Source organism: Drosophila tropicalis, unplaced genomic scaffold (genome assembly GCF_018151085.1).
Source record: "Drosophila tropicalis isolate 14030-0801.00 unplaced genomic scaffold, ASM1815108v1 contig_878, whole genome shotgun sequence".
NCBI classification, from domain to species: domain Eukaryota; kingdom Metazoa; phylum Arthropoda; class Insecta; order Diptera; family Drosophilidae; genus Drosophila; species Drosophila tropicalis.
The window spans coordinates 2,503,202-2,519,090 of NW_027173374.1; the positions used below are offsets into that span (position 1 = coordinate 2,503,202).

Consider the following 15,889-nt stretch of genomic DNA (forward strand, 5'->3'; position numbering starts at 1 on the left):
GAAAGAAGAAATACAAAAAAGGTTTGTAGCACAATCTACAATCTCGAACGGAATTCAATTTAATAAACTTTTAAGGAAAATACAGATGATTTTTTGATTTATTGTATCTAAATAAGGCATTGACTCAAAAGGGGAAATCGCAAAATTTCGGTATTCAGTGGGATTTGTAATAGTTAAAAAAGCCCCAAACTTCTTTTCAGCAATTTGACTTCATTTTCGACCAAAAGCAAAAAGTGAAACTAGTATTTGGGAGACTTAACTATGACTCTTGTAGGCTATAAACTAGTCGAGCATCCTTAGTTTCCTTAGTTTTGGTAACTATCTTAATGGTGATTGCAACCGCAAAACTCTTATAGATTTCAATTTCAATTAGGGTCTTTGACATAAGTGAAGGCAAACCTTCAATTGATATGAGCAAGTATACTTGATATTTTGAAGGTATAATGGATTAGTATTTTACCTATGAGTGCCATTCTTGAATTTCTTAATAAATTTACAATTATAGATGAATTAGGCAAACAATGTTAGTGGTACTTCTGAATGAGCCAAAAACAAAACTAAACAAACGTTCTCATCTGCACCTGGGCTTATCTTAAGATAATGCAGTACAAAGACATAAATCTTCAATACCAAATTAATGAAGTTAACAAAAAATTCCCAAAGATGATTAATTCTGTATAAACCAGTGAACATAAAATTGCAATATCAAAAAAACCTGGAGAAATGACAAAGCCTTGTTTAAAAATAAAATTCAAAATTCAAATGGCGCAAAATTTACAATCGAATTTTTAATAAACAAGTCGGGCTTAATTTTTTTTTTTTTTCAATTTTCTGTTTATTTTATTCTGTTACCCAATTTGGATAAAGATTTCGTTTGCCGTTTGTGTAATTAGATTATTGAGTTTTCTTTCCTGAACATTCCAATAATTACGTTAACCACCAATATGAATGATATCAATTATCACATGATTTTCTGGTCATTTTCGTGAACTATTTTTGGTATTGTAAATACTTTGACGTGCCAATGATATTCGAATTATTGAGACCATTTATCAAGGCTTTATTGATTCCATAGAATCATGATAAGACTGATTAGTATGAAGTGTGGAATGACTACAATAGAACAATAAACTAAGCAAACTGATTAAATGATATCAAAAACTGATTTCCAAATAAATCCTTTCCACAAAAACGTAATCGTTATATCTGTAGTACAGTTAGAAATGAAATCATCTGTGACTTGTTATAATATTTGTTCAAATACATGTTATTGAAATTGCAATTTTTATAATCTTAGAAATTACTTTTAAAATTTCAATATTAAAATCTTAATTTAAAATACTTTGCATAACAGGAGAGTCAATGCGGCGGCCATAAATGTAGTCAAGGATGTGGTGAGGGCAGAGCTTCCATTTGTGCGGTAGGAAACCAACCAATTGATGACTGAATCGCGATGCTCGTTTAGCCAAGCGAAATTAGCATCTATTCTGCTGGTAATTTCTGTGCTTAAGTCATCGTTGACATAAGCTGCACCATTGGCCTTTACATTCTCGACCAGAGTCTCCAACTATTTAATAGAGAGTTAAGTTATATAGTTTAATTGGGAAAATAGGAAAATATTCTGTGAATACTTACCCTAGTTTTTTGTGTTTCACTAACTACATAGGTAGCAATACCACGCAATGCGGCGTCCAATGGTTTTCCTGTTGATTCTGGATAAACATTGGCATATGCCTCCCAGTTCGATTCGAGGAACTTCAGACTTTCTGTGATTCCGACTTCTCCCCTTGAATAGGCGGCATTGAGTAGAGTAGTGCGCTCGGCATTGGTCAAACTGTTGCTAGTATCAATGGAACTGCTAATGAATCTCTCAATCTGCTCTGCTGTTTGTGAACAACCCAGCGATGAAATAAATAGCGAACGATCAGTGGAGACCGTGGAAGCAAAAAGATCTGACAAAACTTGATTAAAGGTAGAATCTTCTGCCTGTCGCAGACCACCACAATAGACTTGGGTGCGAATTGTTGGCTCAATGGCGATACCCTGCTGCTGGAACTCCTTAAGTTTCTGATGTGTTTGTTCATAGCAGGCCGGAGTACCCACTTGGCAGGCCAAATTGATAAGTACAACGCGAAGGTACTTGTTTAGATAATGCTCGCCAGTTGATTCGTGGACTCCAATCTTGTCGAATATATCTTCAACCAGTTCCACAACATACAAACGGAAGTGTTCATACTGGTCGTCACCACGCAAATATTGGTCATATGTTGGGAAAATGCTATTGGCAAAGGACCAAGGTGCATACTGATCTTCATTTTTTAAATAAGCCACTATCTGTAGGAATGTGGATTGACTTAGACGTCCAGTGGCAACGAAACGATATGTTTCAGCAATCAATTGAGCGCGATTCCTTGGATGGAACTTGTATGGCGTTTCCAACAGAGCTTGAGCAATAAGATCATAGTTCTGCTGATCGTAAAGAACTCGCTGATAATAAGCAGACTGTTTGTTAAGCAATAAAAAGTCATTGCTGTCTATCTGAGCATTAATCGTTAACTGGGACGTATTAAGCAAATAGTGTGAGGCGCTTGTATCGCGGTAATCCGATTGGGATGCAGTCGCATAATTGATGGGCACGTACCAAGTCTTGTCATTGGTTGCATCCTTATCCTCGACATAACGTTGCTGTTTCACTGTGAAACTGCCGCTATCGTAGTTACGCTCCACAGTAAGAAGTGGGTAACCAGCCTGATGTGACCATGAGGAGAAGATGTCGGCAACTGATGCGGGTAGGGCAAAATTCAATTCATCGGCTGCCTCTTGGAATGAAGCAAACAAATCCCATTCATCGCACGATGTGAATTTACTAAAAAAGAAAATCGCATTAATTTCTCACAAATACTTAATACACTTTGGCATCCAACTCACTGCTGATCGAGGTATTTGTGAACTCCAAGGCGGAAAACCTTATCGGTCCATGCATTCTTAAAGCTATATAGTACACTTGCTGGCTTGGCATACGAATATGTATTATAACGATTCGAAATTTCATTGGGCGTCTGAACATAATGTGTCATGGGCACCGCATTACCGCCGGCATCATTCATTAACGCACTGTGATAGTCGGCAACATGGAAGATCTGGTATGTGTCCCATTCAGGGAATGCAATATCATTCGATTCATAGGAGAACAGTGTGGCAAAGCCCTCCTTCTGCCAAAGGTATGTCCACCATTTGACAGAGACCAAATCGCCAAACCACATGTGAGTGTACTCGTGTCCAATAATGTTGGCTATATTCGTCTTTAGATTGATCGTTGATTCCTCTTTGGTCCACCACATATACTGTTCCCTATAGGTAGCCAGACCCCAGTTTTCCATGGCACCGGCTGAGAAATCAGGGATTCCAGCCTGATCCAGTTTTGGTAAAGCAAAGGGAACTCCAAAGTATGAAGCCAGACTTGATTCTACAACTAGACCCGACCATAGAGCCCATTCCTGTTGATCTTGTTTGCCCTTGCGAGAGAATACGCGCTGGGGCAGTCCATTCAGTTCTCCGCCGGTCGATTCAAAGTCCGAGACAATAAATGCTACCAAATATGTGGACATTATGGGCGTAGTTTGAAAAGCGGTAATCCCAGAGCTGCTAGTAGTCTCATTAACGGGCATGTTGCTGATGGCTGTGTAGGATGGATCATGTTTAATGGTTATGGCGAATGTGGCACGTTTAGAGGGTTCGTCATAGCAAGGGAAGGCATGACGGGCGTTGGTGCTTTCAAACTGGGTCGTTGCCAAGTAACTGCAAAAGCAGACAATACAGATTAAACACTACTCTGTCTACTTAACGTCGAAAACTTACTGCACTGTGTTATTTTCATCAGTATAGCTTGACCAGTAGAATCCTCCCATATCACTGCGCAATAGACCCGTGTATTTAATAGTTAAGGTCCAGTTAGTATCAGGCTCAAATGTCAAACCATCTGCTGATAGGACCAAAAATTCTCGAGTTGTATCAGAATCATCAACTTGCAGATTAATCTCCGTAGCAGTTGCATTATCTCTATCGATAATTGTTGCTACAAAGTTTGATGTCTGACGTGCGTGCAACGTAATGTTAACGGAAGCTTCAACAATCTGTATGTCGATCTTAACTGTGCCATTAAAGTTCCTATCACCCTCATGGACATTTGTCCAGAGTTCCACATTATAGGACACGGGTATCGAATTATTCGGCAATCTATAGTTATCCGGACTATTATCATCTACCCGTGGTGTAATCACTTTATATCCTTTCGTTTCGATTTGTTCAACGTCACTATGAGGGATTATAAGTCCAGCCTGTAGACTGACTGCCCCCAATAGGAGCAGCAGACAGGAGTTTAGTAGCCACTTTGCCATATTGCTGGCTACTTTTGCACCTAACTTAAGTATTATGCTATCGCAGCCAATACTCGGCGCATATTTATAGAGATCGCCATATCTAATCCTTTCCAGGGTTTGCAATAAAGATAATTCCAATGCGTCGATAAACTACATTGAATCGAAAAAACTATTGGACTCATTTTCTACTAATTTGTTTGACCAGTAATCGAATTTGCGTAGGAGTAAGAACAAGGGGAGAATGAGTGATTGTCTAATTGGGGTGCTATAAAACCGTTCGATTGCCGACTTAAATAGCTTTCTTATCTCTAGACAGCGGCCTTTTAACTTGGCTAACTTTAGTGCATGACTGGGAACATCTAACTACAGTAAGAGTGCATATTTACGTATACATATTTTCGTTTAATTTATAATTCATTGACGATGACTTTTCTTTTTTAAATGTGTGTGTATACAAAACGTAGTTTACAAAGATTTGCCCTATCAGATAGAGCTTTGTTTCAAGTGTATCTTATCGTCAAAGACACAAAACCGAACAAAAATTCCCCTTATTGCTAGAATTCCACCAAAATTTCAGAGAATCGACACAAAATACATAGTTAAACCATAAAAAATGATGAACATGTTTGGAGCATAATTCGCAACAGCTAGCCTGACTATTTTAAACTAAGAGTTATAAGAGATTTATAAAAAATTCTTGTTATATTCAGATTTAAGGGTGAATCTTGAAATTTTGTTTCGTATTATCAATTCTTCTTGATTTACCTATTTCATTCGTCTTTTATAAATATTCATAGAAACAATCTTAGTAAGAGCATAAAAACTTTGTCTAAGTCTAAGGATATACATAAGCATTTTCTAAAAAAATTAATTTATTTTGTAATTATTATACACTGAGCGCTATATTAATATATTAGAATGCAATGCCCTTTGTACCAGACGGTTGGCTGTCTGTAAAACACCTTCCGACCGACTGGAACCATTGCTAACACTTAGCGACGCTGCGAATACATCTTCCGATTGTGGAATCTCATTTAACAGCCATTTATGTATCTCCTGTTCAAATTTCTCCAGAAATAGTTCACTGTTTCGCATCTTTTTGCCCACATTATTAGAATTGCTGCTGATCAGGAAGTCTCTAGAATTTAGACTTTCGTGTCGCAAATGAGTGGCGATCTTTTCCCGTAATGTTTCAAACTGAAAGAAATAATTACAAAAGTTTAAGTCTCAAGAAAATTTCAAATTTAATATCATTAACTCACGTAAGGTCTCTGATGTTGGGGCAGAAACTCGGCTATCTCATTGAAATGTTCCACGAAGGTGGGTGATCTACAAAGCAACTTGTAGTTGCGATCAATAAATTGCCAAATAACTGAACGTCCCTCCAAATTTGATTTATAAAGAAAAGGCAGATACATCATAGCCTCGTTGTCGTTCAGGGCATGATGAGTTGAGTTTTCACCCATTAAGAATTCCAGATAATGAAGTAAATGACTATGACTTTGGATGCAACGAAGTGAGTATAGCATATCATCGGCATAAGCAGATTCTCGTTCGATACTCTGTAGCATTTTTAATGCTTGTTGAAATTCATCATCATTTAAATATTTCGTTCCGAAGCAGAGCATAGTGTCGTAGATGTTGTAGTTGTCAATGTGGACCTTATTAAAAAAGTATTCCATTGCCTGGCGATGGGTGTAATTCAGGCATTCGGTCAAATCAACTGCACAAGCTATTTGCATTATTTGATCACCGTTCTCAGAAAGAGTTTCGTTAACCTCTCCACCGTTTGTCTCCAAGAACAGGCTCTTGAACATGGGTGTGACCAAACGTCTTACGAATTGCATAAACATTGTGTAGGAGGGGGTGCCAAATAAATTCTTTTGCAAAATCGGTATTGTATCGGAAACACTTTTCCAAGGCCTTAGATCCTGTTCAAATTCCATATACTTGAGCATTTCAAAAACCACACTCATTGATTCAATCTCATTGTGCTCTATTAAAGATGTTATATCCTGAAACAATGCGGCTCGATTTACAGGATGTATTTGTGTATGATCCGTCTGCAATTGTCGGGCAATAGCCTGCAGATTTTCATTATCATAATGCACGTGATAGAATCCTGTCTGCTGTTTGTTAACAATCAACCAATCACTCCCATTAAGCTGCAGCTTCAAGTCCTCCAGGCTAATGGTATGCTGCGTCTGGGGTGGCATAAAGTATTCGGCATGTGTCTGCTCAAAGCTTGGCTGCTGGGTAGTAGCGAAATTTAGGGGTATCCACCAATGTTCGCTCTTCGAATGGATCGAACGTTGACGAAATGTGATTGTGTTATTCTGATAATTACGTATCACAGATACAATTGGCATCCATTCGCTGTGTGTCCATGATAACATTATTTCACGCACTTTATGCGGCCATGACTGGTGTGGAAACTGACCATCCTGAAGTACTGCTGTTTGCAGACAATCGAATAGATTCAGCTCATTGGACACACTGTATTGGCTGAAAGAGGTACAAACAGACTTTGGACCATCAATTGCAAATGTACAGTTCACTAGGCCCCACATTTATACTTACTATTTGCTAAGAAAACCACTAATGCCACTCACAAAGGTCTTTCGATGGAATGCATGATGAAACATTTTAATTACGCAAGCGGCACGCTTATATGTGATAATATCGAAGGCACTGATAATTTCTGCTTCTGTCTCCACGTAGGAAGTCATTGGTCGAACATCGAGAAAACTGTTGTAGCTATAGGCACGATCAGCCTCAGAGTCGGCAAAAAAATCCATGACCTTTAGTTCGGGATATAGCTGTCAAGAGAGAAAATAAGATATAGAAAAATTAAATTTTTATTTGGCTTGAATAGCACTTACCATATCCGTGATCACATAGGAAAAGTACGAAGCGAAACCCTCATTCATCCAAGCGTAGGACCACCATTCGGGTGATACAAGATTTCCAAACCATTGATGGACTATCTCATGATTTTGTGTTATCTTATCCTTTACACGTTTATACAAATCGCCCTTCTCCTGTGACAACAAATTGTCCTCTTTGTATGTGATGAGACCCCAGTTTTCCATGGCAGCACCAAAATTCTTATTCAATGCAACATGATCGAGTTTCTCCAATGGATAACTTATGCTAAAGTAATCCTCCAAAGCAGACACTGTTAACACAGCATTCTTGAGGGCAGATTGGCCCTTCTCTTTCAAAGTGGGCGATGAGTAAACACTTTGTGTTATTCCACGATAGCTTGTGGAGATGTGCTCAAAATCGGATATAACAAAAGCCACCAAATACGTTGACATCGGCGGTGTAGGAAAAAACGAAGTGGTTGTTAGATCAGCACTAAAAGGAAATGAGTGAAAAGTTCTACAATATAAATATGTGTACTTTAAATAGCATTTAGCAACTTACTTGTGACTTATTAATTCTTTAACTGGCATATTGGATATGGCCTTATAATTGCTACTATGTGTTAGACTGATGCTAAAGTTCGATTTAATGGCGGGCTCATCGTAGCACGGAAAGATCATACGTGCATATGTGGGTTCCGATTGTGTAGCGGCTACGTATCTGTCAATGAGAATATATTATAAATGTATATACCTACATATATATGTGTGTGTAAGTGTTGGAGTACCCAATTGACGTCAAATATATATTTTCTGGTTAATGGTGGACTAACCCAACATTCAGATCAACCGGTCAACCTAAATCGGTTTTTACCCTCTGGTCATTTTTCTTGAGAATAATTGCGGTTCATTATACTCAATTTCGTATTATTTTTTTTTTTTTGGCGAATCAAAATAAACAAACAAAGCAAACAAAAAACTTATATATACATATTTTGAGCGATTCATTGAGTGGAAAGCAAACACTATCAACAAATAATTACGAATTATATACAAAATACATACATATACATATATATACAATATATGTATATATGTTTATCGGCCAGCTGTAGAGATAAGGGTCAGCAGTAGCTTAGTAGTTCTATTGTCTTGTTATTGTTGTTGTTGTTATGGCAACAGTCATGACTTTTTAGGTGGAAGATTTTATGTGTGGCTCTTTCTATTTATGCATCTTGAATGAATATTGATCGCGTGGGCGTGGGGTAGGTGTGCGATGAGTATACCCTGATAAAGCCATATAAACATCCAAATGATAAGCAGCTACTACTCTCCCGCTTTCGCTCTTTTATGAAGCGTAATTCAATATAACTCAAAGCAACAACAAAAAAGTGAGAGCTAAACCATTTAAATGCACTTTTGTATTATGTAATTAAAACACGCGCGCTCTATGATTGATTAGTGATTGATTGTCGTCGTTTTTATCTTCATCTGCGTCTTTGTCTTATCATTTAAATTGCTACTTGCCGCTTACACAGTACGATTATCCAATTCATTTTCGTAAGTCATCCAATATAGTCCTCTAGCTTTCATTTGCATTTTACCCGTATAAAGTATTTCGACTCTATAGCGTTGCCCGGCCTCAAAGGCTTGATAATTCTCATATGGATATATCACTAGAAAACTGCCATGCGGATCAAACGTGTGCGTAAGATCATCAACATGTTCAAATTCGGCGGCGCCGGCGCCGATGGCAGCAGCATCATCATTGAGACGTAGCACTGTAATCCGAAAATCACTCAAGTTCTTTGCATGTAGCACAATTTCGTTTGTCGACTGTCTAATCTCGATGTCAATGGTGGCATTTCCGTTAAATAGAAAATTGCCCATATGTATGCTGCTATTGATATGCAATTGATAGCTCAATGGATAAGTCTCATTGGGCAATCGTAGTGGACGCTGACGAGTGGGTAATGTTCCTGCCACACCAACATTATAACCAAGTTCCTTCCATAGGGTCAGTAGGGTCAAAATCACAGCCCAGTACAATACTACGGCACGAGATGTCGGCATTATTGCGATGAGAACAAAAAAAAAGCGCGCGCGTGTTGGCAACCGAAACTGAACTGAATGTTCGAAACGATTGTCTCTGTGGTTATAACCCAAAATGTTGCTTGATAAGATAAGCTGGCTGCTTCTGATGATCGATCGAAAGCAGTATAAGAGTCACGATGAACAGACAGACTCAACAACTGAGGCAAACACATTGAGAGTGGCGCAGGGTGGAACAGTGCGAACGATAAGGGCTTTTGCGGCAGGTCAGGGTGTAGTCCTTGGCACAGAAGTCACTCATAAGTGCTCTTTATGCGGGTTTGTTTTCGCATTTGCTTACTATTTCTTGTACTCTTTCTCCCAGTCTCTTGCTCTCTTTCTGTCTGTCTACCTCTCTGTCGCTTGATCTCTCTATATTGTGTTGTGTTAAGTGCTAGCGTTAAGTGCCACCAGACTTCAGTCAAAGCTTTACTTTCCAAGCATCGAGATGTTGATCGGACAAATTGGCTTTTTGCTGCTTGCTTGCAGTTTTGCGGCCTATGGACGTCAGGATACACCAAGTGGAAAAAGCCTTTCGTGCCAGCAAAATGGAGGATATGTAGGCTAATTAGTTTAAGAATTTCGGTTTTAAATATTAATATTTTTTACTTATTCTTATCATGTGAAAAGTGTCAAACTCATTGGGAATGCTGTTCTGGAAAATGTATGACCTATCAATATGTTTGCGCTGCCCTTGCAGCTCCACCTACTTATCAGACTGAAAAACCCTCACAATCTCTGTGTCAACGCAACTGGCACTATGTAAGTAAAACTTTATCAATTGTCTGCACTTTATATACATTTTTTTCATCTTTTCTCAGTGTGAACATGATGGTGATTGTTGTTCTGCGAAATGTATTCCATTCTATAATATTTGTGCTGCAGGAAATGCATATCCCTTTCCCTACATAAATCCAAATTCTTTGCAACAGAATTCACCAAACAATTCGCCTAAAGACGAGTTGCAGATTGTGACTTTAGCTACTGAAAACAAAATCAGCAGCAGCACCAATACCAGCCCCAGCGACACCAAAGAGAAAGCAACTAGTTTTTATGAGATTGTTGTCAACAAGCCGGCAACAACAGCCAAGCCCAGGCAATGTCATCAAATTGGCGAAGAGGTAAGTAGGTCTGCAACGACGTCGTTAATAACATTTCTCTTTTTCATAATATATATTTGTATATTGCAGTGCTATACAAGTGACCAGTGCTGTAGTAAACGATGCCTATTTTATTCCCATAAATGCGTCACCTGAACTGGAAGACTTCAATCTATAATTTATAAGATAGAGACTGTGGTTTAACCACATAGACATTTTAAATTAAAACAAAATTTTGCATACAATTAACTGTGGTCACAAATTAATATAAATACATTGTTAAAATATGTTTGAACAAAAAATTGATTGATTAATACCTTAATACCAAAGAAATTACATTGGAAATGTACTACATATAGAATTTTTTAATTCTATTAGGGACAGTAACTCTTTCTTAACAATTTTGTCATACCTTAAATGGAAATGGAATAAGTCATGAATTTTATTGGCTTATATGCTATTTTGCAGGGCAACCAAAGTTTTCCTAATCTGATGATGACTCTAATTTATACATCATTAATATGAATTTCTCAAAGCGAAACATTCAATCTATGGGTATTGCTTTTATGCTTTACTATCTATGCATCAGTAAATTGATCGTTCAATTTGTTTTTTCTTTGCTGTTTGCTTGGAGTTTTGTTAATGCATATCCAGTTGTAGGAATATGCAACAGCAGCACCATTAATTAAACTAGACAGATGAAATCTTTATATCAATTATCACTGAACATATTTCCATATTTTCATGTAAAACTATACTATTAGTCAAATACATCCATATGACCAGGGTAGAATTTATCTAATTTAGACGTTTAGTTGCATACTCATATGCAGTTTTCGAGGTCAAAATTTGTTGCATTTGGGTTTTATAATTGCAACTTTGGGGATTTTCAGTATTCTGTTTCATTTGTTTCGTTGATAATTAAAAATTTTTATGCCGACCATCAGTTTGCGTATTGATGTTCATATGTTTATCAGTATTTACTGAGTCATGAGCATTTAAGTCTGTTGTAGTCTATTCTGGAAAGGCCCATGTATGTCAAGCATTGATGTATGATGAATGCACGATGCTAACGACAATTTCGAAGAATCATACAAGTAACTGAGACTCAAATTAAAAATATAAAATCTTATCGCATCTTATTTGATCAATTAACTAGTTTGACTCATCCAGATGGAGGAGTAATCAAACAGTGACGATTGTTTGATAGCTAACCCTGCTCCCTTTTACAATGTCAGCTATCTTGGCAGTCGTATCTGTTGGACGCATTGACATTAAATATTTACAACGATAAATTTCAATTACCTTCGAACGCATCTTGACCCAAATGTACTCAACCCCTTGTACTCCAACTTCATGGCTAAGGCAAATACATTGTACAAAGGAACATGTCAAACAAAATTGGAATACTTGGCAATTAATTAAAAGGCCTCCGGGCTTCAGTTGACAATTTGTAGAGACTTAAAAGCCAATCTGCGTTCTAGGGGACAGTTCAGTTTATAGAAAAATGTTGCCCATTCTATTGCTATTACTTGGAGCTATTGTATGTGAAAATCTATTGTCTAACAGAAAGTATTGTAGAAAATATAAAAAGTGTATTGTATTAACAGATTCACACTGAAGTTAAAGTAGAGGCCAAGCCTGCCTCAGATGCCAGACTTCCGTTAATTTCCCCGCCCCAGCAGCAGCAACAGCGTCCTTTAAATCCTGATGAAGTCTCCTTGTTCACCAATATGTTTCTCAATTTATTCAAGGGAGTAGCCGATTGGCGTAATATGGTTGCTGCCGATGCCGTTCAAAGTGTTTGGCAAAGTCCACCAGTTGTCGATTTTAGCCATCGTTTATTTTCCACTTAATAACTTGCTAGAAACTGTTATTTCAATTGCTTTCTAGTAAATAAACAAAATAATACAAAACTATTTTCTGGTTTTTGCCTATAAAAATGAAGTCGCTTGTGAATATGAATTAGTTTAACATATTTATTTCTTCATAATGCACCGCAATATATTTCTCTTTATATTTGCAACATTGTTTCTAATAGGCCTAGCTGATGATGATCCCGATCCTGGTTCACCAGAAATATCTCAATTGGCGGAATATCGGCAACGAAAAACTGCCCAACCGATAGGCAAACATAATAAGGAAGCTGTTCTGCCACCATTAAAACATATGTCACAGGTAATATTAAAATTCTCATCAAACAGTCTCTTTCCATATTTATTTATTGCTCAAATCTATTGCTCATAAATCAGCAAAAACGTGTAGAGTATTCGGAGAATTGTAAAGCACTTGGAGCAAGTTGTAAGATAGCAGAAGAATGCTGTAGTGAATTGTGTCTCAAGTATTCTCATCGTTGTACCTTTTAAGTACTATATACATACATACAAATATGTGCAATAAACTAAACCAGATAAATGACTAATGTCTGCAATAAAAACGTAAATTCCAAAAGATAAATTTATGTTTCTGCTTCAAGTTTCGAAGGAAATTTGTAGTTTGATTTATTTCAGTATTGTTATAACTTTCAATCTCCTATAACTAAATTTCATTATTTAGAACTGCTGTTTTGTTTTTACTTTGCTGTAATTTAAGTCTTCTTATCGTCATACCAGGAATTTCAATTTTAAAACACTTTTGGAAGCTATAGATTCATTATTTTGCCATAAAAGAAGTTGTTTCCACTTAACTCAAGTCAGTTGGATTATGCTAAATGCCAAGCAATATGCCGCATACAATATCTGTTGTGTTTCTCCTTATAAGTCTGTTTAATTTGCTGCAATCATCCGAATGTTCTTCTGTTGCTTTTAAGCAAAAGATGGCTTTAAAGCATTTGGCCGATATGTCAAGAATTAGACATGGTTTCTGGTATCCCGAAGATGTTGAACTCATTCCTCGTTCAGAAAATTTAACACAGGTCACTACATTTAAAATATTAACTTGCCAATTGATTTGATAATACTGACTTTTATCAACAGGCACAACGTATCACAATGACAGACATTTGTCGATCTTATGGCAAAGTTTGCTCCATGGCTGAAGATTGTTGTTCCAAATTTTGTGTCAAGTCACTTAAACGTTGCGTTTCTTAAAACTTATCGTTTAATAGTCTCAATTAGTCAATGACTTCCATAATCTATTAATGCCATAAACTTCTGGGGTTCAGTTAATTAAAGTTACACAGGTTTCTAAGGTCCTTAGAAAATCATTAAGGACCTTTTAAGTGAATTTTGGCAATTAAAAAAAGAAAATAATTAACTTTGTAAGCTTTAAACAAATATTTTCTATGTAAGCAAATCAAATCAAATTGATGGCCACTTTTGCTTACAACAGATGCCGATTTATTGTATTCGATTATCAGTTAGGGCAATTATCTGAATATCAATGATACTTGAATAAACTTCACCGCACTTACTTCTGAAATTAAATTCTCATTAATAAAGGATTGCAGTTTGCTTAATCACAAGACTACTTGCAGCTTAATGTGACAACTTGATTTGTCTGATAATGAGGCAAGTTAAGTTGTGTAGTGGCATCTTCTCGCATGTCACAATCTACATTGATGCTCATCATTGTCATCTACATAAGTCATTCAGTCGAATGGTAATAATAAACTGTATCAACTGGCACGCCCATCATGCATCAGGCAACAATATAGCCGCCGCCACCTCCTTTTCCGTACCAACGAAAGTAATGTGAAATGAAGTGTTTGCCTGCAAACAATCGTCTTCATGTGTGTAAGTTCTGTGTGAGTGTGTGTATTCAAATGTTTGTGTATACAAAAACAATATTTCCGCAATATATTCAGCAGACAATGCGGCAAAGAGGCATCAATGTAGATTCCATATTCATAGACATGCAGTGACACAAATGCGATACAGCACACACACACACACACACACACATACACATGCACAAGCGCTCAGTTGAAACATTTATCTCCAAGTGATCCTTTCTTCTTTTTCTCACTCTAGCACAAAGGACACACAATGAATTTAGACAGCAATTGTTCGGTTTTGTTGTTATGTTAGCTTTGCTTCCTTTGTTATCCCCTCTGCGCCTCTATATACATCCAAACACTTCTATGCCTCTCCCACTCAGTCTGTATATGCGGTATGTCTATGCCATATGATTACATTTTTGCTTTTATTCCACGACAAAACTGTCAAAAGATTTTGTAAAACAAAACCAACAAAATTTTGATTCAATTTGCTATATGTACAAGCTTTTGACTTTTATCCAAAGAATTCGAAAGTAAAAAAAAAAGCGGGTATACATACATACGTGTTTCGTTATGGCTTTATAATTTGTATTTTGTCAAAACCACGTTGCGTATAAGTAATTTAGATGGCTCTTAGAAATTTTTCATTGAGGCAATATTCGTGTTCTCATAGCAGTTAGATGCCAAATTTCTGAGATTTCCCTGTCAATTGCTGAGAGTTTTACTTCACAATTTGACGTTCTGAAAGTTTCAAGTCAATAAACAAAGCAATTTATGTGTGTTTCTTAAAAAAACTAAAAGAATTAACAAAAATACATAAGCATCAAAAATATACCTGAATATATATTTCAAAACGCAGAACAAGACATACTCGTAAGTATGGATTAGAGCAATTATATATTTTGTCATCTTAAAACTTGAATACCATTGCAGTAGGAACATCAAACAAACCGACAATGAAGCGCTTTACCAACAACAAATCAAAGACATCAAGAGGAACTTCTGAAGTGACCTCTGAAACATCACAACAGGATGAGTCAACCACTGTGCAAGAGTCAGAGGTCGATGAGGTAGCTCCTAGAAAACATCCATTGCAGAATACATGGACCATGTGGTATTTGGAAAACGATCGCAATAAATCCTGGGAAGATATGCAAAATGAAATTACCAGTGTCGAATTCGTTGAAAATTTCTGGAGTCTATACACTCACATTAAGCTGCCATCGGAAATAAAAATGGGTAGCGATTATTCGCTCTTCAAGAAGGGCATACGTCCAATGTGGGAAGATGCCGCCAATAAGCAAGGCGGTCGCTGGCTTATTACTGTCAATAAGAGTTCGAAAAACGAGTTGGATAACTTGTGGCTAGATGTGTTGCTATGCCTGATTGGCGAGGGATTCGATAATGCCGATGAGATTTGTGGCGCTGTTGTCAATATACGAAACAAGAACAATAAAATTTCAATATGGACAGCCAATGGTAAGAATGAGAAAGCCGCTCTCGAAATAGGACAAAAGTTGCGTCAAGCCTTACATCTGGGACGTCATACATTGCAATATCAATTGCACAAGGACTCCATGGTCAAACAGGGATCGAATGTCAAATCGATTTACAATTTGTAACTTCTCAAATTAATCGTACCGAATGATCTATAAAGACCATCGGTTGTCGCAGTTTTTGTTTAATCATTGTAATTTATATACATATAATACAAGTATATACGTTTAAACAACA

General features: G+C 37.0%; 3 protein-coding genes across 3 annotated transcripts; 1 reads left to right on the forward strand and 2 right to left on the reverse strand.

The window, feature by feature from the left end:
- Positions 1–1,240: 1,240 nt before the first annotated feature.
- LOC137585242 (aminopeptidase N) lies at positions 1,241–4,421 on the reverse strand. The gene is made up of 4 exons (XM_068300943.1): positions 3,859–4,421; positions 2,929–3,798; positions 1,636–2,866; positions 1,241–1,567 (listed from the first exon to the last, which is right to left on the reverse strand). The coding sequence occupies exons 1-4, from the start codon at positions 4,395–4,397 to the stop codon at positions 1,334–1,336; spliced, it is 2,874 nt and encodes a 957-aa protein (XP_068157044.1). The 5' UTR covers positions 4,398–4,421; the 3' UTR covers positions 1,241–1,333.
- Positions 4,422–5,233: 812 nt separating this feature from the next.
- Positions 5,234–9,352, reverse strand: LOC137584303 (aminopeptidase N). Its single transcript, XM_068299636.1, has 6 exons — positions 8,781–9,352; positions 7,809–7,967; positions 7,262–7,739; positions 6,960–7,198; positions 5,642–6,884; positions 5,234–5,576 (listed from the first exon to the last, which is right to left on the reverse strand). Exons 1-6 carry the CDS (start codon positions 9,317–9,319, stop codon positions 5,280–5,282), a joined length of 2,955 nt encoding a protein of 984 aa, XP_068155737.1. The 5' UTR covers positions 9,320–9,352; the 3' UTR covers positions 5,234–5,279.
- A 5,536-nt stretch (positions 9,353–14,888) lies between these two features.
- Positions 14,889–15,889, forward strand: LOC137584931 (eukaryotic translation initiation factor 4E1-like). Its single transcript, XM_068300533.1, has 2 exons — positions 14,889–15,028; positions 15,089–15,889. The coding sequence occupies exon 2, from the start codon at positions 15,112–15,114 to the stop codon at positions 15,775–15,777; it is 666 nt and encodes a 221-aa protein (XP_068156634.1). The 5' UTR covers positions 14,889–15,028; positions 15,089–15,111; the 3' UTR covers positions 15,778–15,889.